General features: G+C 45.5%; 1 protein-coding gene across 1 annotated transcript; it reads right to left on the bottom strand.

Moving 5' to 3' along the window:
- Positions 1–2,655: 2,655 nt before the first annotated feature.
- Positions 2,656–6,484, bottom strand: LOC105889535 (paternally-expressed gene 3 protein-like). Its single transcript, XM_031559928.2, has 3 exons — positions 6,385–6,484; positions 6,209–6,261; positions 2,656–6,121 (listed from the first exon to the last, which is right to left on the bottom strand). Exons 1-3 carry the CDS (start codon positions 6,411–6,413, stop codon positions 2,682–2,684), a joined length of 3,522 nt encoding a protein of 1,173 aa, XP_031415788.1. The 5' UTR covers positions 6,414–6,484; the 3' UTR covers positions 2,656–2,681.
- Positions 6,485–21,206: the final 14,722 nt, after the last annotated feature.

Genomic DNA, 21,206 nt, shown 5'->3' with positions numbered 1-21,206 from the left:
GACACTGCTACTGGCATGAGAATCATTTTCATGTTCTTTTTTAACAGTAAGCTGCTTCACTGTCTACCAGTCAAACTCATATGGGTGTTTAGTGGTTCAAATTGAGGCATTTGTTTCTTTAGTTATGTTCTTCAGATTAGTCTTCAGGTAATTCCATCCATCCTTCAACACCACCTTCATTTTATTCAGAGGACAACTGTATGTTTAAATAGTCACTGTGAGCAGTGCGTGGGAATCATGTGATTTTTCCGTCTGTCTGCTCCCTCTACCCAGGCGGCCCCATTCACAGCCACTGAACGGAACCCCCCGAGTGGAAGTGTGTTTATGTGAAAAGTGACACGGTGACACTCTGTCACGGAGCACCCCCATGGTGTGACCAGTCATAGGTCAGAGTGGGGGGAGACAGAAGGAAGTGAGTGTGTGTGTGTGAGTGTGTGTGTGTGTGTGTGGTTGGGGGGGTGGCAGTAAAGAGAGGGCTATAGAAGGAAAGTGGCATAGCAGTGAAAGAGGGGAGAATTCTGATATGTTTCTGTTCCGTTTCAGAGTTTGCCCATGTGCTTCATTTCAGATGTTCCCTGCTCATGAAGCAGCGCTTCAGTGTTGCACAAGTCGCTCGGGACTGAATTCTCTGCTAAATAAGGAAAATATGGCAGTTTGGATCTTGATGACTCACCCCAACCCACCACTGCACATACCAAACTAATACAATTTCTGAACAAGGACACAATTTCAAAAGGTCAACATCCACATCAAGCCTGGAGAGAATCTGAGAGCCAGAAGAAAGAACCGAATGTGTTCATATCTGATGAGAGCAAAACACCTTCTCTCTACAAACATCTCTTATGCAAGAGAAGTGTGTGTCTTGATAAGGAAATGTGTGAAATGAAACAAAGCTAACATCAGCAGAACAGTATCTATCATACCGTTGGCCAAACAGAGTTCAGTCAATATTAATCTGACAGCTTTTCTTATTCAGTCTCCTTTGCAGTTTACACTAGAGCTGCCTCTCAGGGGCAGAGCAGTGTTTGTCGTTGCCCTGCTTGCATTTCCCCTGTAGTGCAGCGCCCACTGCCTGGTACTTCTGGGAAATCCAACAGCATAAATAAGAAACCATGACCTGACCACAGCATACACCAAGTGAGGAGACAAAATGTACATTTCCATTTATTCATTTTAGTAAGACAAGCAGTTTTCTAGAAAGATGTTTCAAAGAGACAGATTGCTATAAATATATGCTACCGAATGCTGACATTCAGGGGGGGGGGAAAGAGGCGAAAGCACCTCATGGTGACAATCTTACATCACACGAAGAAACCTAATTCATAGTAAATGCAAGCAAATGATAAAAGAAGGAGTTGCTACCCAGGTACCATATATATATATATATACACACACACACACGGACGGATTATGAAACCATGGGCCCCTGGACATGTAAAAGGGCCCCCCTCCCCCTTCTCGAAAAAAAAATTGTGCGCTCGCAAAACACGCACGCACACACCATTAGGCGTATATATATATTTTACCATCAATGCGTTGGATTTTACAGTCGAATTATATACTTTGGCTATTGTATTGGGAAAGTAGACAGGTCAAAGTCTACTCCGTAACATCCACCTTCGGTGAGGTGTGCACTGCCCTGCTATTGTTTGTGACATTACATGTGACAGGGCATCTTTACGTGAAACACCGTTTAATTGACGATTAGATGTTGACAAGAAGAGAGTGAAAGACTTGGGACCCGACCGTCCGGATTTAAACATTCAGCAGCAGACCACTGATAGCACCCGGAGCTTCTCGTCAAACCTGTAGGCTATGCTAAGCGGAGTTGGTTAGCTGGTTGTTCAGTTAGTAATGCGTTTTTTAGTTTCCCCTCTCTGTTGTTCCAAAGTCCTGGGACTGAAACACTCTGTACTACAACGGGAATGAGGGATCTAAAGCACTTTACTGAAAAATGTAAGAAGCATGAATCTGGCCTTAGCCATCTAAATAACAGCCTGGAGCTAAACCTCTTTGAAAGACTGAGTATTGCAGAGCAGTTGGAACGAGGGTACCGAATTGGCATTCGAAAACATGTAGTATCATCCAGCGTTTCTGAATCTATTCTGCTCTAAACCTCTACACCCTCTGTTTTTTTTTATCTACTCTGTTTTAAACTTCTTGTACACAATGTTTCTGAATTTATTCTGCTCTAAACCTCTAGTATCCAATGTTTCTGAATCTAGTCTACTCTAAACCTCTAGTACCCAATGTTTAAACCTCTGGAACCCAACCCAATGTTTCTTAAACCATTCTGCTCTAAACCGCTCATGCCCAATGTTACAGTTTGTTGAGAGTTGTTAATGGACAGTGAAGAGCACTGTGTTTTCATTAAATAAATCTTTGTTTTTTAATATATTCTACTCAAAACCTTGTGTGTTATTTTCTCATTGTGGAGTGCTATTTAAACCACCCCCCCCCCAAAAAAAGCAGTAGTTACAACAATAGATGCATTGAATTTTGACTATGGTATATCATTTTTAACTCTAAATCTTACATTCTGATTCTCACTGTTCAGATGATTTAGTGCATAACACATCATGTACACAAACATCGTGAAGCACTTCAGGTGAAGCCATTTAAAATGTTTAAAAGGAGCAGACACAATATACTGTATATAGTCAAAGAGGTTTATTGAAATGTCATTTCAAGCAGCAAAGTCTAGACATAAAGAAAAGGGAATGCAAACACCGACATGGCTCAACGGTATGGATACTTCCATTAAAACCAACATACCCTTTAGCTCTTTGTCCGACCAACAGTTGAACCAAAGTTGCCTGAAGATGTACCGTGGGAGAAACTGTACCCAGAAGACTGCGGAGAATATGCAGACGTTTTGGGCGCATGAGGGGGTTGCTGACTATAAATACATTTGACTTGACTTGGACTGGCTTAAAGTCTTGTGCATTGTAGGAAACCAGAGGGAATGGTTGATGCCAACTCTGTTCTGGATTAGCAGATGCTGGTTTCCAGGCACTTTCAGGGGACTGAGATACAGTTTCTTCTACATTTGACTTGATTTGGACTGGCTTAAAGTCTTGTGCATTGTAGGAAACCAGAGGGAATGGTTGATGCCAACTCTGTTCTGGATTAGCAGATGCTGGTTCCCAGGCACTTTCAGGGGACTGAGATACAGTTTCTTCTACATTTGACTTGATTTGGACTGGCTTAAAGTCTTGTGCATTGTAGGAAAATGGAGGGAATGGTTGATGCCAGCTCTGTTCTGGATTAGCAGATGCTGGTTTCCAGGCACTTTCAGGGGACTGAGATGCAGTTTCTTCTGTGAATATGCTCTGGAATGACTGGTAGATGCCATGCCCTTGCTGAGGGGTCTGAAGGCTCTGTCCAGGCTTGGAATCCAGACCAGTGGTAGGAACAGAAGGAGACTGCTGTTGCCAACCCTGGAAATCCTTTGCTGGATACGGCCTCTTCTGAGGGTTCTCAGCCTGTTGGACCACAGAGCTAAAAACTGCAGGAGACTGTTGAAGCCAAGTCAGGCCTGGCGGCACAGCATATTCCAACTTCTGGGTACCCTCAGCATGTTGGAGTGTAGAACCTGCTGGAAACCCACCCTGGAAGGACTGGTTGTTGTGTTGTACTGGTTTAGGTGTCTGGAGGCTATGCACAGGACTGGAATATGGATAAGAACTAGAAACTGCTGGAGAATGTTGTTGAGAACCCTGGACTGGCTTGGCAGGGGCAGCTTGGGTCAGAGTATGCTCAAATTGCTGGGATGCCCACTGTGGGTCAAACCACCCATGGAATGGTTGATTGTTCTCAGCCCCAGGTCTTTCCAGCCGAAATAAAATGCAGCACAGAACACTCTGGGACTGAGGCTTGGAACAAGCACCGGAAACTGGACGCGCCTGCTGATGCCAACCCTGCACTGGCTTGGCTGGAGATGCCACCTCCTGGGTGCTTGCAATAGATGGCAGTTGAAACTGCTGGTTCCTCTTGACCTGGTATGGCTGATAGTTAGTCTGTGTAGGTTTGTACATTGTCTGTGCAGTCTCAGGAGCCTGGCTAAAGCTCTGACCAGATGGGGAAGAGTGGCTCTGAGGTAAGGGCTTGTCAACTCCCTGGACTGACGGAGCAGACGGTGGCTTGTAGGAACCAGGGTCTATTAGCCTTCCTGGCTTTGGTCTTATCTGGGAACTTGGCCGACCTTCGCTGTGCTGGCCCTCTACTGGTGGAAAGCCACTTTGACGCAATTGTCTACCACCTTGGATCACACTGCTGGTGCTCTGGCCAATCACACCTGGTTTGTAGTCTTTCTTAGGCTGGCTAAGGCTTGATTGGTTGCTGCTCTGCATGGGACGGTAGCCTGTCTGGGTAGGCTTTGAAGCAAAAGGAGGCTCATACCTGCCTACTGTAGTTTGAGCTGGTCTTGAGTACACACTCTCTCTGTGGAGTGACTGGTAGCTGCTCTGCACATGTTTCTTCCCTGTGGGAACAGTTTGGGAAGGAGACGGAGGCTTGTATCTGGTGTCTGCAGCTTGTTCCCTAACCACTGGAAAGGAACTACTCTGAAATAGTTGGTAGTATCCACTAGATCTGGGCTGAGCGCTGCCAGCAGAGTGCATTGGCTTGGCTGGAGATGCCACCTCCTGGGTGCTTGCAATAGATGGCAGTCGAAACTGCTGGTTCCTCTTGCCCTGGTATGGCTGATAGTTGGTCTGTGTAGGTTTGTACATTGTCTGTGCAGTCTCAGGAGCCTGGCTAAAGCTCTGACCAGATGGGGAAGAGTGGCTCTGAGGTAAGGGCTTGTCAACTCCCTGGACTGACGGAGCAGATAATGGCTTGAAGGATGCAGGGTCTATTAGCCTTCCTGGCTTTGGTCTTATCTGGGAACTTTGCCGACCTTGGCTGTGCTGGCCCTGCACTGGTGGAAAGCCACTTTGACGCAATTGTCTACCACCTTGGATCACACTGCTGGTGCTCTGGCCAATCACACCTGGTTTGTAGTTTTTCTTAGGCTGGCTAAGGCTTGGTTGGTTGCTGCTCTGCATGGGACGGTAGCCTGTCTGGGTAGGCTTTGAAGCAGAAGGAGGCTCATACCTGCCTACTGTAGTTTGAGCTGGTCTTGAGTACAGGCTCTCTCTGTGGAGTGACTGGTAGCTGCTCTGCACATGTTTCTTCCCTGTGGGAACAGTTTGGGAAGGAGACGGAGGCTTGTATCTGGTGTCTGCAGCTTGTTCCCTAACCACTGGAAAGGAACTACTCTGAAATAGTTGGTAGTATCCACTAGATCTGGGCTGAGCGCTGCCAGCAGAGTGCATTGGCTTGGCTGGAGATGCCACCTCCTGGGTGCTTGCAATAGATGGCAGTCGAAACTGCTGGTTCCTCTTGCCCTGGTATGGCTGATAGTTGGTCTGTGTAGGTTTGTACATTGTCTGTGCAGTCTCAGGAGCCTGGCTAAAGCTCTGACCAGATGGGGAAGAGTGGCTCTGAGGTAAGGGCTTGTCAACTCCCTGGACTGACGGAGCAGATAATGGCTTGAAGGAAGCAGGGTCTATTAGCCTTCCTGGCTTTGGTCTTATCTGGGAACTTTGCCGACCTTGGCTGTGCTGGCCCTGCACTGGTGGAAAGCCACTTTGACGCAATTGTCTACCACCTTGGATCACACTGCTGGTGCTCTGGCCAATCACACCTGGTTTGTAGTTTTTCTTAGGCTGGCTAAGGCTTGGTTGGTTGCTGCTCTGCATGGGACGGTAGCCTGTCTGGGTAGGCTTTGAAGCAGAAGGAGGCTCATACCTGCCTACTGTAGTTTGAGCTGGTCTTGAGTACACACTCTCTCTGTGGAGTGACTGGTAGCTGCTCTGCACATGTTTCTTCCCTGTGGGAACAGATTGGGAAGGAGACGGAGGCTTGTATCTGGTGTCTGCAGCTTGTTCCCTAACCACTGGAAAGGAACTAGGTTGAAATGGTTGGTAGTATCCACTATATCTGGGCTGAGCACTGCCAGCAGAGTGCATGTTGCCATTTTGAACAGGTCCAGCTTTCAATGGCTCAATTTTGTCAGAAGTGTCATGGTAACGAGCACTTCCTCCTTTTGTGGAGCCAGGGGAGGCAAACTGAGAACCTTTTCAAGAAAAGAGGCAATCAGTGAGGGAACCCCAAAAAATAAGAGCTTGGAACAAGTGCAAACAGATCAAAGACAGAAACTCACCATTTGCATTTCTGACATCACAAACAGCAAGAGTCAGAATCAGCAGAGCAAGCCTATCAAAATAAATAAAAGAGAGGGCATTACAGGACCCAGTTAGAAAGTTTACCCAGTGCTAAACAATCTACTGTTAGAAAACACACAACAACTTCTAGTTCCATTTTCAAATATGGACTTACCGGCATCGCACAGTAATAGACACCTGCATCCTGCATGAGCACAAACAAGCAGTGCCCTCTGTGTTTCTCGCTATAGAACCACAACAAAAACCCACAATGCAAGACTGACTCGAAAGAGGTGGTAAAAGCTGTTTTTATCTCGCAGGTAATTTGCACCAGCCATTCACAGGCAGATAATTTGATTAAGATCACCTGTCTACCAATCAAGCACTTAATGGTAGTTCTGGAGTGTATGTTTAAGTTGATCTCTTAAGGTTCCATGCTACTGATGAAGGAAGTTGAATTTTATGAATAACATAAGTGAATTGCCTTGAACTGATTATAGAAAACAACTTAATTTAAGTGTAGATGCTGTTTCTATATGTGACTGCTGGCCTATTCAAGGCCTGTTGTTAGTGACATTTTGTGATTTCCCTTCTCTGCCTCTGTCAGTATAGGTGACAATGCACTTTGCATGTGTCTCTTGAGATTCAATTGTAACCATTTAATGAAGTCAGTACTAGCCACAACAACCTTGAGAAAAGTGTTATGCCTGATTAAAGAATTTGCTTGGATGAGCTTGTGATAGATGTAGATATACAAATCTTATGTTTCTGTATGATTTTTGATTGATTCTCTTGAACCCTTGCCTTAGTTTAATCCCCCATAAAGGTATTTTCTTTTTGCACTGGTTAGATATAGGCTAAAAAGGTGCAAAGTAATTTAATCAAAATCCAAAAAAAACTGTTATTAGAGGGTAGATAACTTGTATTCAATTCAATTCAATTACATTTTATTTATATAGCGCCATAACAATACAATTGTCTCAAGGCGCTTTACAGAGCCCAGAGTCTGTAATGTACTTCCAGCATGGGACATTGTGTTTCATCAGATATCTTTGCAATGACGTGCGGTGAGGGGGGGGGGGGGGTGGTGAGGGGGGGGCAGGGGGGTTGCAGCAGAAGGGAGATGGCAGCTGGGGCTGCAACCACGGCAACAGAGACGGATCCGCATCGGGCTGAACTGGAGCAGGATGATTAATGTAGTTTAAGGTGCCCAGGGGAGACCCCTATCCAGGTTAGCGCCCTGCGTAAAAGACGCAAGCTGCAATCATATGGAGGCAGAGAGAGGAAGAGAGGAGGTTTGAGGAAGCCAGAGGTGGAGAGAGAAAGAGGGATGACAATGGAGAAGAAAATGGGGGTTGGGGGGATAAGTAGTGAAAGATAGATAATGTGATAATGAGATAATGACGAAAGAGAGAGTGAGAGAATTGCGATGGAAAGGAGGGGCCCTAATTTTGAAAGTGCAACAAGCACAGTGAACGGGCTTCGTGCATCAGCAACCACGCAGTGAGAATAGGCGGGTATATCTATATTTGTTCATTTCATTGACACAAAGCAGGGCGCAATCAAGCATAAATGGGTTGAGTAATAAGAAGATGTGGTAACTCTTTATCAGCCAATCACAATGATTCAACCATACTTTATTAACGATCACATGGAGCTCATTTAATTGTTCTGCAATGGAGCAAGTGACACATTTCCGGTCGCGAACGGAGCGGTTTACACCCGAGGAGACAGATATTCTTGGGCGGGAGGCATGCCGACATGAAATCATTTAGTAGGTTCATGGGAGAAAGTGGTACAGGAGGTAAAGAAGTCGTTTAGTCGTTTAGTAAGCAGAAGGTTGCTAGTTCGATTCCCTGTTGAAGCGTCCTTGAGCAAGACACTGAACCCCTAATTGCTCCTGATGTGCGGTGTGCCATCAGTGTAAATTTAAAATGTGTATACATTGTAAGTCGCACATATGTAAGTCGCTTTGGATAAAAGCGTCTGCTAAATGACTAAATGTAATGTAAATGTAGAAAGTGCTGCTTTGAAGGAGTTCATTTATACGTGGAACTCCCACTTCTGTGCGCAGACACACCCCAGCATTGTGCTGACCCACCCATGTCTGCGTCTAGAATTTTGTTCATGTTATTAAATTAGCAAAATGATTTAGCTAAACTTATCAAATTAGCTTTAGGTCATGCACAGCAGACTTTGCGTGCTGCCAATGGCGTTGCCCATCAATGAAATTAGGGTTCGAGAAGTGAGCCAGAGGGTGAGTAAGAAGTGTTGGAGAGAGTGAGAGAGAGGGAGGGAGGGAGAGAGTTCTGGCAGTTGCAGTCCAGCACCAAGCAGCAGGTAGACTCACTCAGTACAGAAAGGAGGGGCAGGACAGCCTGAGACACCCAGCAGAGCAGCAGTAAGATGTGCAGCAGCAGAGGAACAAAGCTGTGAAATCAGGTCCTCCAGCTCTGCCCACTCCGGCTCTGCTGAGCCAGCACTTCCCACCAGCAGCCCATTGTGCTCCTGACGGCGCAGGGCAGCCATGATGGAGCGTTTCCGGCCGCCCTCCGACGGGCCGCCCTCATGGGAGCCGTGGCAACCGCAGATCCATCCTACATAAAAACAAGCTGCCCAGTCCTGCACTTGGAAAGCGGCTCCATCTATCACTTGCTGCACACACAGACACACACGGACACACACACACACACCAGACACATACATACATACTCACACACACATACTCACACACACAAACATACACACATACTCTCTCTGTCTCTCTCACACACACACACACACACACACACACACACACACACACACACACACACACACATACACATACACATATACACACAACCATACAGATATACTCACACATACACACACACACGCACATACACACACACACAGAGAGAGATACATACTCTCTCTCTCTCTCTCTCTTACACACATACACACACAAACATACACTCATACTCACACAGACACACCCACACACACACACAAACATGCACTCATACACACACACACACACAAACACACATACAAACACATACACACACTTAGACCACCAATGCTGCTGCCTCCAGGGCCAAGACTCGTGTTTACGCATTTATCAGTGATGAGTGAGTGATGTAGGAGGAGAAGAGAGGAGAAGAGATGCAGGGAGAGAGGGAATCAGTGGGATGTGTGAGAGAGGATTGTGTGTGTGTGTGTGTGTGTGTGTGTGTGTGTGTGTGTGTGTGTGTGTGTGTGTGTGTGTGTGTGTGTGTGTGTGTTATGGCTGTGTGTTTGGCAGCCGTCTCTGAAAGTTTGAGAGGACTTTTGATGCACTCGCTCTCTGTAGAATCATCTTCAAATGCTAAATACAGAGCGTCCCAATGGACACGGTCATATAAAGACACAGGAGCTGCTGTAGAAAGCATGGGAAAGACGTGTCTACGTGTGAGGGTCAGTCAGTGGGGGGGTTTGTCTTTATATCTGGCTACATTCTACTGCCTCCCATGGTTTCGCTGCATGAGGTGGGCATGCTGGCCTGTGAGGCGGTGTGCATCTCTTGGATGTTTATTTGATGCTGGCTGGCTGCTGGATGCAAAGGGGACGTACAGCCGCCTGCCTGGGATCCTTGTGAGGAGCTGTCAGGAACACCACATGAAAGAAGCACATGTGGCTTTAAGACGGCCCTCTTGAAGCCTGTGCACCTTCTCCCTTCCTCCTGTTGGCCACACTTATATCATCTCATGACATTTGGTGTGTGTGTGTGTGTGTGTGTGTGTGTGTGTGTGTGTGTGTGTGTGTGTGTGTGTGTGTGTGTGTGTGTGTGTGTGTATGTTTGTGTATGAATATTTGTGCATGCAGGCATATTTGTGTGTACACTCCCTAGTTTGTGTTAACTACATGCAACAGTAGCTACATGCATTAGTGTCTGCAATCTGGCAATCTGGCAAACCTGGCAAGGCCACCAGCATTGAGGCCCCAAAAAGCCAAAATGTGGAGTGAAAAAGGTCAGAGAGAACCATGAAATATAATAAAATATCGAGGCTGATGCTGCAAAATGTTTTAAATTCACGAATGTATTAAAAAAATACCGTTACCACTGGCCGAATTTGTGTGTATCCATGTGCTTTAGTGTGTGTGTGTGTGTGTGTGTGTTTTCACATTTGTGTGCTAAGGATATCTGTGTATGTGTGTTTGTATGTGTGTCTATGCGTGTGCTTGTATGCCTGTGTGTGTAACTGAGCTTGGTGCCCAAGGTATCCAGGTGCCCATCTCTTGCGGAAGTTCAGCTGGAGGAGGTGCGGTGTGTTTGCTGCTGAGGGCTGGACACCGCTGGCACGCTGGCGCAGGCTGGCACACGCTGGTGCAGGTTGGCGTGGGTTGGCATTCGCACAGTCATGTGGGAACGCGCCAGGCCCAGGGCTACTTTCACACCACGCACAGAGACACAGATACCCGTGCCAACCCACCCCAGGAGCCTTACAGCCATGCCAGCAGCTAGGGTAGGCAAAGAGAGAGAGAGAGAGAGAGAGAGAGGGAGAGGGAAGAGAGAGCACTGAGTGCACTGAGTGCACACCAAATAGAGAGAGATAGAAGAGATGGAGGAGTGATAGATAGAGAAAAAGTGTGAAAAAAGGCACCAGAAAAGACTGAGATAGTTGGTAGAAAAGGGGAGAGATTTAAATAAACGGAAGAAAAATGATGGATAGAGAAAAGACTGATGGGTGCGAGAGAGATGGTGGAAGAGGGGGAGAGAGATGGGGGAGAGAGGGAGAGAGATATGGGGGAAGAGAGGGAGAGAGATGGGGGAGAGAGGGCGAGGGAGATGGGGGAGAGGGAGAGAGATATGGGGGAGAGAGGGACAGAGATGGTGGAAGAGAGGGAGAGAGAGATGGGGGAGAGAGGGACAGAGATGGTGGAAGAGAGTAAGAGAGAGATGGGGGAAGAGAGGAAGAGAGATGGTGGAAGAGAGGTAGAGAGAGATGGGCCCATATGGAGTTAGGTATGATTAATTAATGTGGGACACAAACAAGAGATATGTGTATCTGCATGTGTGTGTGTTTGTGTGTGTGTGTTTGTGTGTGTGTGTTTGTGTGCGTGTGCGTGTGCGTGTGTGTGTGTGTGTGTGTGTGTGTGTGTGTGTGTGTGTGTGTGTGTGTGTGTGTGTCTGTGTCTGTGTCTGTGTCTGTGTGTGTCTGTGTCTGTGAGTGTGTATGTGTGTTTCAGAAAGAGAGACTGTTCTTTATGTTTGTCGCAGAGATCGGACATTGGAGTACAGCAGTGGGTGTGAGACTCAGAAAGAGATTTTGATTTTGTCAGCTGACGTTTTCATGTGATGTGCAGTCAACATCTGTACACCTTTGTGTAGGCCTACACACTTGTGTTTTGTATGTGTGTGTGTGTGTGTGTGTGTGTGTGTGTGTGTGTGTGTTTGCACATACATAAGAAAGAAAAAACGTTAAAGAGTCGGGAGCACGTCTCAGAGCAGTTGACTTTGGACCAGTTGACATGGCATCCAAATCTGGCACAAATACAGCCGTTATCAGGTTTGGATCTGCTTTAAGCTCCTGTCCAGGAAGTCTGTCATCTCAAGCCCACACACCAATGTTAATTATTCTTTGAATCGCTGAGCTTCACTTAGCTGTGGTGATGCTGAATCTTCAGAGGTCCTGCTGCGCCGAGAGTGCTGGAGAGCAGCCCTGCGGTGAACAGTAAACAGGACTGCAGCCCAGCACGGCATGGATGTGCCAAATCTACGCCAGATCTGTACCACGTCAGAGCCAGACACGGCAAACTCACACCATTAGGCATAATTGAGCAGGTGCAGTTACACACACCTGTCAGATTCTGTGCCAAAACCAAATCATCCTCACTTGCTTTGTGCACTTTGGTGGAGGGAAACAAATATAATAAAATGTCACCCAGCTGTTTAGCGGAAATTTATTTATATATTTACAATAACATTATGTCATTAAAATGCAATGCACTGTTTATGTAGTGGAACTGTTCTGCCAGTTCGACACATTGGAGGCAGGAGCAGAACAAGTGGATCCTTGAGGAGCAGCCGTAGCGGGCACACACACACACACACACACACACACACACACACACACACACACACACACACACACAGTGCCATTAGTGGACCTAGCCACCCAATCATGACACCAGCAACTCTCTGAAAGATAGGGAGGCACCAAATCCTCATTAATTAGAAGACAGAATTTGCTTTTTGTGCAGCCAGGCACACACACATGAACACACACGCAGATGTGCACACACACATACTCTCACACACACACTGACACATACACACCAACACACATGCATGCACACATACACATGCCCACACACAGTTCTCATAGGAGCACACACATGCATTCCCTTATACCAACTCACATATCTAGACATTACGAACTCTCACACTGGAATGATTACACAACTGCATGTGGTTATACACACACACACACACACACACACACACACACACACACACACACACACAGACAAATGTACACTTACAGATGCATACTCCCATTCACATACCAACACAAACACACACACAGAGGATGGCTAACACAAGGACACACAGCGTTTAACACACAAACTCACAGGGGATTACACACAGACACACAGAACAAATGGGGAGGGCGAATCCATTTCCAGGCTCAGATGCGAGCCGAGCGTTTCCTCCGGCAGTGGCGGTGGCGCCTGAGCTCAGGGATGTGATTTAGAGGCTCGCTGTGTTTTCCCCCACTAGCAGTTAGCGTTAGCGGTAGCTCTCCCTCAGGAGTGTCTGCTACCATGGTGGTGAGGCTTGGCACCACAGCTGTAATTAGCCGGGGGGGGGGGGGGGGGGGTTCAGCGAATCCCCCCAGCGGTGCTGTCTGTTTTGGCAGACGTAGCGGATATAGCAGGCGTAGCAGGGCGACCAGCAGTGCTCCTGTGCTTCTGTGCTGCTGTGCTGCTCACAGTCATAGTGGAGGGAGGAAAACTGATGTCAGTAGAGACTGTTGGACAGGGAGGCCTCTATGCTGGTGCTCCATCAATAGCAGGTACAGGTTACTGGCGTATACAGTACAGGCACGGCACGCTAGAGGAACCGTGGCTCTCTGTATTTTGTTAAGTGCCATGATGATTTTCTTTAACGATGGACACCTCATTCCCCCACCCCCGCCCACAGACAGGAGCTGACTTTGGAATGGGTTTTCTCCCGTAGCTCCACACCACATGTGGAACAGCTCTCTAGGCATGTTCCCCTTGTTGGGACATCTTCAGGAATGGATTGAAACTCTTTTAAATGTATCCAGAAATGGACCGAGATAAAGTTCACAAATGTCAGACAAAGACTGACATGAGGTTGAGACCATAACATGGAATGACGTGTGACTGATCTCTGGCCCGTGTAAACCGAGTTAAGCTGGGGTACCAGTACACTGGGCAACCTAAAAACCCTCATCATCATCGTTCATCTCTCCCTCTTTCTCTACATTACCTTCTCTTTCTATCACTCTCCATCTCCTTCTGCTTAGGTCTCTCTCTCTCTCTCTCGTTCTGTCTCTGTCTCTCTCTGTAGGTAGACCAGACCTGTTGTCTAGTACTTAATGTCTAGGCCCAAGTCAACAGCTTGCCTCTGGAGAAAGAATGTGACTTGAAGTGGTGCTACTCTTTTAAAAAGAGTAGCTAACAAGAGACAGACCCACTCTTGCATTGCCATTAGCAGGTTCATTGTTGTTTCTTTTCAGCCTTTCAGAATTTAATCACAGCTCTCTTTTTGTGTCTCACACACACACACATACAGACGTTGTGCGGGAAACTCTTTGAGCGTGTGATTGTGCATTGGAAACACGCCTAGCAGCCTCTTGCTTTTGTCTGTGAGAACAATGGATCATATTCTCTTTGGCATTTCCCTCGTTGTGGGGCCCGCACGGCTGGCAAAGCCTTTAATTAATTGCTATCTCCCTGTCTCTCTAACCTAAGCACACTCGTTAGTCCCCCGGGTGATTAATAGAAATTAATTGAAAAGTCGGTGACATTTACCACATCCGTCTGGGGCGGTATCGAGCAATAATCTCCCGGTAATGCCTCCACTTTTAAATCCCCCCAGAACCGATTTCAATCAGCGACGCAGAGCGAAACTTCATCTTTCTTTCCCTTTTTTGCCCTCCCCTCTCTCTCTCTTTTGGAGCCCCATCTCTGCTGCACACTGATTACTAAAGGCTACTATTGTCCTGTGACTCTGGGGAGTGTGGGCCCTAGTCTCTCAGGCAGAGTCTGAGCACCGCACTGATGAGGACACCTGTTCCCGTGAAGGGATCCAGGAGTTTCCAGTACAGCCAATGGCAAGACTCACAAAAAAAACAGGGTGAGGCAATGCTTGTTGAATTCTTCTATGCTGTTGTCTGATCTTATATGATCATGACACGCATGAGCGTGGTAACAGCCCTAATGTGTTGGGTAGGACACCTGGTTAACAGCTAAAAGGTGAAAACAACTCTTAAAACTATACTTTAGAGAGAATGGCAGTGCATAAGGTAGTGCCGGCTACACATATTCTGAAAATGTCAGAATTTCAAACAACTCAACATACAGGCTTAGCCTAACACCAGCTCAAGATAGACTACTTACTGCCAATTGGTGGAAGCCTACTACTTGTAGTTGTCAAACAGAAAAACAAATAGTAAAGACAATAATTTAGGTGTATGTGTAATTGTTATTGGTACATACTCTAAAACAGACTGAGGTTTCATCTAAAATGAAGTTATGGAATATGTCTAATTCACGTAATAAAAACACTCACAATTTTACTGGTCACTTATGAATACTAATTAGCAAAGTGAAACCAGCGCCAATGAGTCCTTTTACATTTGTTAAAACAATTACGAGCTCAACTTCAGCTGGTATATTCGCATTTCTCGCAGGTGTGACGGCCTATGGAATGTGCTGCTTCATTGTCCAATGACTGAAAAGCCTTTTCACACCAAACAGAAATAAAGCCCTCCTGGACCTACCGAGCACTGAGCTTACAGACCGCATTCGGTTGAGAAACCGACAAACATAAACGGTCTGATGATCGTTTCAGAGTGGGTTTTTAGCTCCCTCTAGTGGTGCCATTCAAAACCGAGGGAAGTTATTTCATGACTTGGATAACGGTTTACAGAACATTGACAACGTTGGGTTTCACTCCGTGACTCGATAATATTTCACTTGATTATATTCATTGTGAATCAGATTTTGTGTGCAGAGCTTCTATTTTAATCGGCATTATTCATTTTGAAAATACAATTTGTAAGCCATTTTTTCCCAGTCACATTTTCCTGTGTGTTTTGACTGCCCAGCAAACGTGTGTTATAGACATGGTAAAACCGAGACATTTCAATTTCCTTCAAACCCCAGAATAAAATTATTTGCCTGCTGTGTGTGTTGTGTGTGTTCATTTCTCTGTGATGTGCAACCAGCCTGTGGGCATTGAACATCATGCTAACTAATTCCACCCCCACCTGTGTAATATGCTGATAAGTGTGGATTTCTCTGCCAACTCTTGGCACCACTGGTGAAACACACAGTGACATCAACTCCATCTGCCTGCGACACACACAAAAATAAACACGCACGCACACACACACACACACACACACACACACACACACACACACACACACACACACATGCATGCAGAGCACCTCCTTTGTTGACAAAACAGTCTGTCGCTGGCGGTTACTCCTTCCACTCTTCATGCAGTCATTCTTCTGTCATCTCCAGAAGTTCTGGAAGGCTCCGTAGGCCTCCCAGGGTAGAGGGGATGCTTGTGTGTGACTGTGTGTGTGTGCCACTCTGTCCATGTTTGTGTTACCACACAGTGTGTGTGTGTATCTTCTCCTCTCTGTGTTTGTGTGACCATCTGACTGTGTGTGAGAGAACGCATGCACGCACGCACGCACGCACGCACGCACGCACGCACACACGTGTGTGTGTGTGTGTGGGTGAGTGAGTGAGTGTTTGAATGTGCGTATTCATATATGTGAGTGTATGTGTGTGTGTGTCTATATGTGTTTGTGTGTGTGTGTGTGTGTGTGTGTGTGTGTGTGTGTGTGTGTGTGTGTGTGTGTGTGTGTGTGTGTGAGTGAGAAGGCTGTTGGCTGGGGCTGCTCTACCCCTCAGGTAGCCTTCTGGCCTCCAGAAGGTTCCAGAAGCGTCCAGCTGGCATCTCCTGCGGGCCCAGGGAGGGCTCCATTATTCATCCGCCCTCATCAGATGATTATTTCACTTGCTGTGGACACGTCTGGACTAACATGAAGCGGACACACACACACACACACACACACACACGAGGGGAGCTGGGGGGGGGAAATGAGCAGGTAGGATGGTGGGAGGTAAAAACACGAGGAGAGGTAGAGGAGTGGAAGAGGAGTGATGGAGATTATTTTATCCGTGATCCAAATAAATGATGGAAACGGAGACCGTATGCAAGACCACCAGACCACAGCACACCTTCAACCTGTTGTATCTGTTCACCACTAGGAGGCGATCTATTCCACCGTTTGACCCATGTGCGTAGGTAAGAGAGGGACAGCAGTGGGAGAGGAAAGGGAGGGAAAAGGGTACATAGAGGAGAAGAGCAGGTGGGATGGGGGGAAGTAAAGCAATATAAGAAAGAAGAGAGGAAACGACCTGGATTGACCTGTGCAAACATTAAGGCACAGTAATGAGCTGGAAGGAGAGAGAAGGAGAGGAGGGGAGAGGAGGGGAAAAGAGAGGATGAAAGAGGAGGGAGGATAGGAAGAGGTAAGAGAGGTGAGGGGGAGAGGAAGGAGTGTACAGAGATGAGTGGAGTGAAAGAGAGAAGGAGCAGATGTTCAGAGGGTCTGCTCCCAGATGCTCCCTCTCTCCCTCTCTCTCTCTTTCCACATATAGTTCACTCCCTCCCGCTCCCTCTCTCTCTCTCTCCCCACATAGTTCCCTCTCTCCCTCTCTCTCTCTCTATTTCCACATAGAGTTCCCTCCCTCCCGCTCTCTCTCTCTCTTCCCTGGCCTCAACCTCCTCACAAAACGAGTGAGACGGAGGACCTCTGGTATTGTTTTGTTTCTTCGTTTGTGAGAAAGCTGGACACTGGTCCCAAAACTGCCCACAGTGGTATAGAGGGGGAGAAAAAGACTAAACAAGAATGATTAGACATAGATTTTGAAAATGTTTTTGCATTACTGGCTGTGCCAACCAGAGCAAAGCTTACGTTGATGGTTGCAAGAAAACCAATGATTTTTTGTTTTGTTTTGTTTATGTGACTCTGGTGCCTGCAGAGCAGTAATCAGAGAACGAGATATGCCCAGTACAGTGAGGTTGTCAGAAGAAAGAGACATCTAAAAGCAGAGTCATACACATAACCCACTACTTTTGAAGAGTCTGAAACAGGACAAATATTTAAAATACAGATTATTGTTTCAAAAACATACCCTACAAACTTATTAGGAAGAGATGTGATGGGTGAGTTGGGCATTAGAGTTGTTCCAACAAAATATGGGTTTAAGAATAAATTAAACAATGGTGTGTCAAAGAAGACGTGTCCCACAATATTATTATGTGTAGAATATGCACTGTTTAGCCGCAAAAAGATTTAAAGAGAAATTGAAGCCTGTCATACTAACTACATTAACCTAGACTAATGCATTGGACTAAGACAGGATGGGTGGGGGCTGAGTGCTGGCTCTAAAGACTGTATTCTCACAAGCCGTGAGCTCAAACTTAGCTACAGTTTGAGGGACAATCATTTGTCTTGTGCTGTTCTCCAGATAAGAAGATTTTTTAGCAGAAACAAGGCCACAAAATTAGCAGCTGTGGTCCACTAAAGTAAAGCTATTTTAAAAAAGAACCTCAGCCACAGACAAAGAAATAAATTATGTATTTTCTGGGAATGACTGTAGATTTTACTTTAGTTTACTTTATTCTCAGCCCATGTCAGTTGGAGATATTATTAAAAGGCCTGAAGAGGGAAAGCAGGCATTTGAACAGATAAAACTATGGCAGCCAGAGCTGACATACGAGATGTGCCTTTTCCAGAAACTGATTTAACTATGTTTGTTGATGGTTCAATCAAAAAAGAACCTTGATGGCAGTAACGCAACTGCTTACGCTGTAGTTACAGCAGAGAAATAAATACTATTCTGATTCTGATTCTGAAAACCTTGAAAGCACAGCCACTACTTCCACACTATTCCGCACAGGCAGCAGAACTGATTGCACTGATTGCGCTGCGCACACACATGCAAAAGACCCGGTTTAATTGGGAAACCACAAAGCAGAGAAAGCCACTAACCAGGCCGCACTGCAACAACCTGACACGTACACAATTGAAAAATATGATTGATAGGTGAAAATTCACCCTAGTTACCTCAGGACTCCGGAGCTGCATATACGTATATTTATTAGACAAACAACAATTGCAATTGGGCTCACTCACAAAACAAGGATGAAAGTGAAGCCCTGATAAACACATCGCACAAGGTTTATATACTTAGATTGATCTAATGTTGACGCCATATGTGCTTATCAATCATATTCAAAACAAGGTTCTCGTCCGAGCTTCTTGTGTTTTCTCAGGGTCGAGAAAACAATCAGTGGCGCCAGTTAATCAAAGTTATACATACACACAGAGACACAGAAAAGCCATGTCACTGTTAAGAGAAAAACATATACGAGACTTATTAAAACAAGGCCCTTGATTATTATGTTAAGTCATTAACAGTGTTTGGAAATTATCTCCATCAATGATCTCACAATAATAAAAGATATGCTACAATATTGAGCCATGGTAAAAACATGCCTCAATAAGTGGGGATAGTAAGCATTTTGAGAAAGATGTTTAATCATTCAGTTATAGATTTTATTGAGTTAAATCCAAACGAAAGAAAGAAATATTGTCTAGCCATAGACAATCACTGTTCATACAAAGAACAGTGTAGAAAAGAATAAACCAAACTATTAAAAGCAAATTGAGAATCCAAGAGTGAAATCAAGCAAACATGTTGTCAAGACAGTAAAGGGTTAACACTGTTTGAAATAATGTATGGAAGAACCTACACTGCCTAAGCTCTCAAACCATTTTCTAAAACAGATATGGAATATACATTTGCAGAATATATGGCAAAAATGTGAATTAGCAAAATGCTCTCAGAACTCTCTCTGCTCCGCAGGAACCTTTGAGGCTGAAACCAAGGTTGGGCCAGGAGATTGTGTCCTAATTAACAGCCTCAAAAGAAAACACTGGCACTCGCCCAAGTGGGACGGACCATACCAAGTGCTGCTGTCAACACCTAACCGCAGTCAAGATAGCTGAGAGAGCCACCTGGATACATCTAACACATTGTAAACAAGAAAGCTTGCCTTAGACAGAGAGGATAGGAGCTGTCTTCCTCTACACAGGGCGGTCCTATCTCTGTGAAGTCATGGGGAGTTACAAGAAAAATTAAACAATGTGTGGGACTTTTAATAATAACTGTACTGCTCTACATTTTGGGACTGTTAGCACATTGATGGACATCACAACAGGCATTGGTCTTGGTCAAATGTCCGCGATGGGGCCTGGCTAAAGATCATCCGTGGTGGAAATGGGTGAACCAGACTGCCCAAACACACTTTCCACAAAGAGACTGTCTGGTTTGTGCAGGGCCAAGAGTTCCAACCAAAACTACTCCTGGTGAACCCTGTACCTTTTGACCTGTAGCACTGCGACGGAGAATTTAGAGAAAGTGAAGACCTGTACATGTTATGTGATATGCTGCATTCGGAAAATGGTGAAATGGTGAACACAGTTGACCCCCAGTATGTTAGCTTACAAATACAAAGTATACAAATGTGTGATGAGAAAATTGAGAATTTTCACCTAACAGTATATGTATATATATATATATATATTGACAACCACTGAAATGTGAGGAGAATTTCTCCAAACGTTATAAAAGTTGCTCTGAGTTCGAATCACTCCCTCCGCATTCCATTCGAGAGAGAACAACCATACACACTCACACTCATAAACAGGTACATACACACACACACACACACACACACACACACACACACACACACATACACACACACACACTTGCGTTTCTCGCCTGAAGACACACAAAAATACACAAATGCACACAAGCAGATGTGAACACAGGCATATAAATGTACATAAACACCCCCTTCCCACACACATACACAAGGGCATGCGAGCACACACGTAGGCCAACAAATAAACACAACACAGCACAACACAGCACAACACAGACACACTCACACACATTCCCAAGTTCTACTACAGTTAAAGAGATCATGATTAATGTTATCAACCACTTCATTTAGCAAGCCCAACATGGCAGACAATTTCCTCAGAAATAAAGTTCCCTTCTCATCCTGCAATTGTGCCACTGCTGATTTTTATTACACCTTTTTGTTCTGTAAATGCTGTTGGTTGGTGAGTGTTTCAAGGAGATCCAGTAAAGTGTGTGCTTTTCCGAAACACTTCTGTCAGTGCACACTAGGTGGCAGCACAGCTCTGTTGTAGATCTGATTGTGACAGTTATTTGATGATGTTCTCTGTCTCTATTTGATGATGTTCCATTCATTTCGTATAACGGGACATCTCGAATCCCGCTTATACACCAGTTGCCACACATGTATTTAGGCATGCATGTATAGCCCACAAAGAAAACACTTTGTTCAGTTTAAAAAGAAGGAAACTTGTATGTAGTTTGTAGTAGGCTACTCCTTTTTATGTCACGAACAAAGATAATGATGGGTAGTTGTGTGGGTAGTTAGTGGGTGCTTTTTACAGTTGATTCCACTTTTGCTAAGTCTGAATCCTTTAGCCTGCCAGCTGTGTCTAATTATTTGCTTGGTAGTTCTCCAGATAAGATTTTATTTAACCACTGAGTTAATCACATTTACACCACTTGGCAAAATGAGAGAATATGTTTATTTTTGGCATTCATTAGCTTGTCTGACTCGGCAGTTTACCGTTATTGGAATTT

Source organism: Clupea harengus, chromosome 22 (assembly GCF_900700415.2).
Source record: "Clupea harengus chromosome 22, Ch_v2.0.2, whole genome shotgun sequence".
Lineage (NCBI taxonomy): Eukaryota > Metazoa > Chordata > Actinopteri > Clupeiformes > Clupeidae > Clupea > Clupea harengus.
Note: the sequence above shows the minus strand (reverse complement) of the source record. Positions and strands in the feature narration are given on the sequence as shown.

Excerpts from the sequence above, each read along its gene's own strand:
- LOC105889535 (XM_031559928.2), bottom strand. The coding sequence starts at position 6,413 with ATGCAGGTGTCTATTACTGTGCGATGCCG. Across the intron at positions 6,262-6,384 it reads TCTATTACTGTGCGATGCCG|GCTTGCTCTGCTGATTCTGA; the intron begins GTAAGTCCATAT and ends TTATTTTGATAG. Across the intron at positions 6,122-6,208 it reads TGATGTCAGAAATGCAAATG|GTTCTCAGTTTGCCTCCCCT; the intron begins GTGAGTTTCTGT and ends TTTCTTGAAAAG.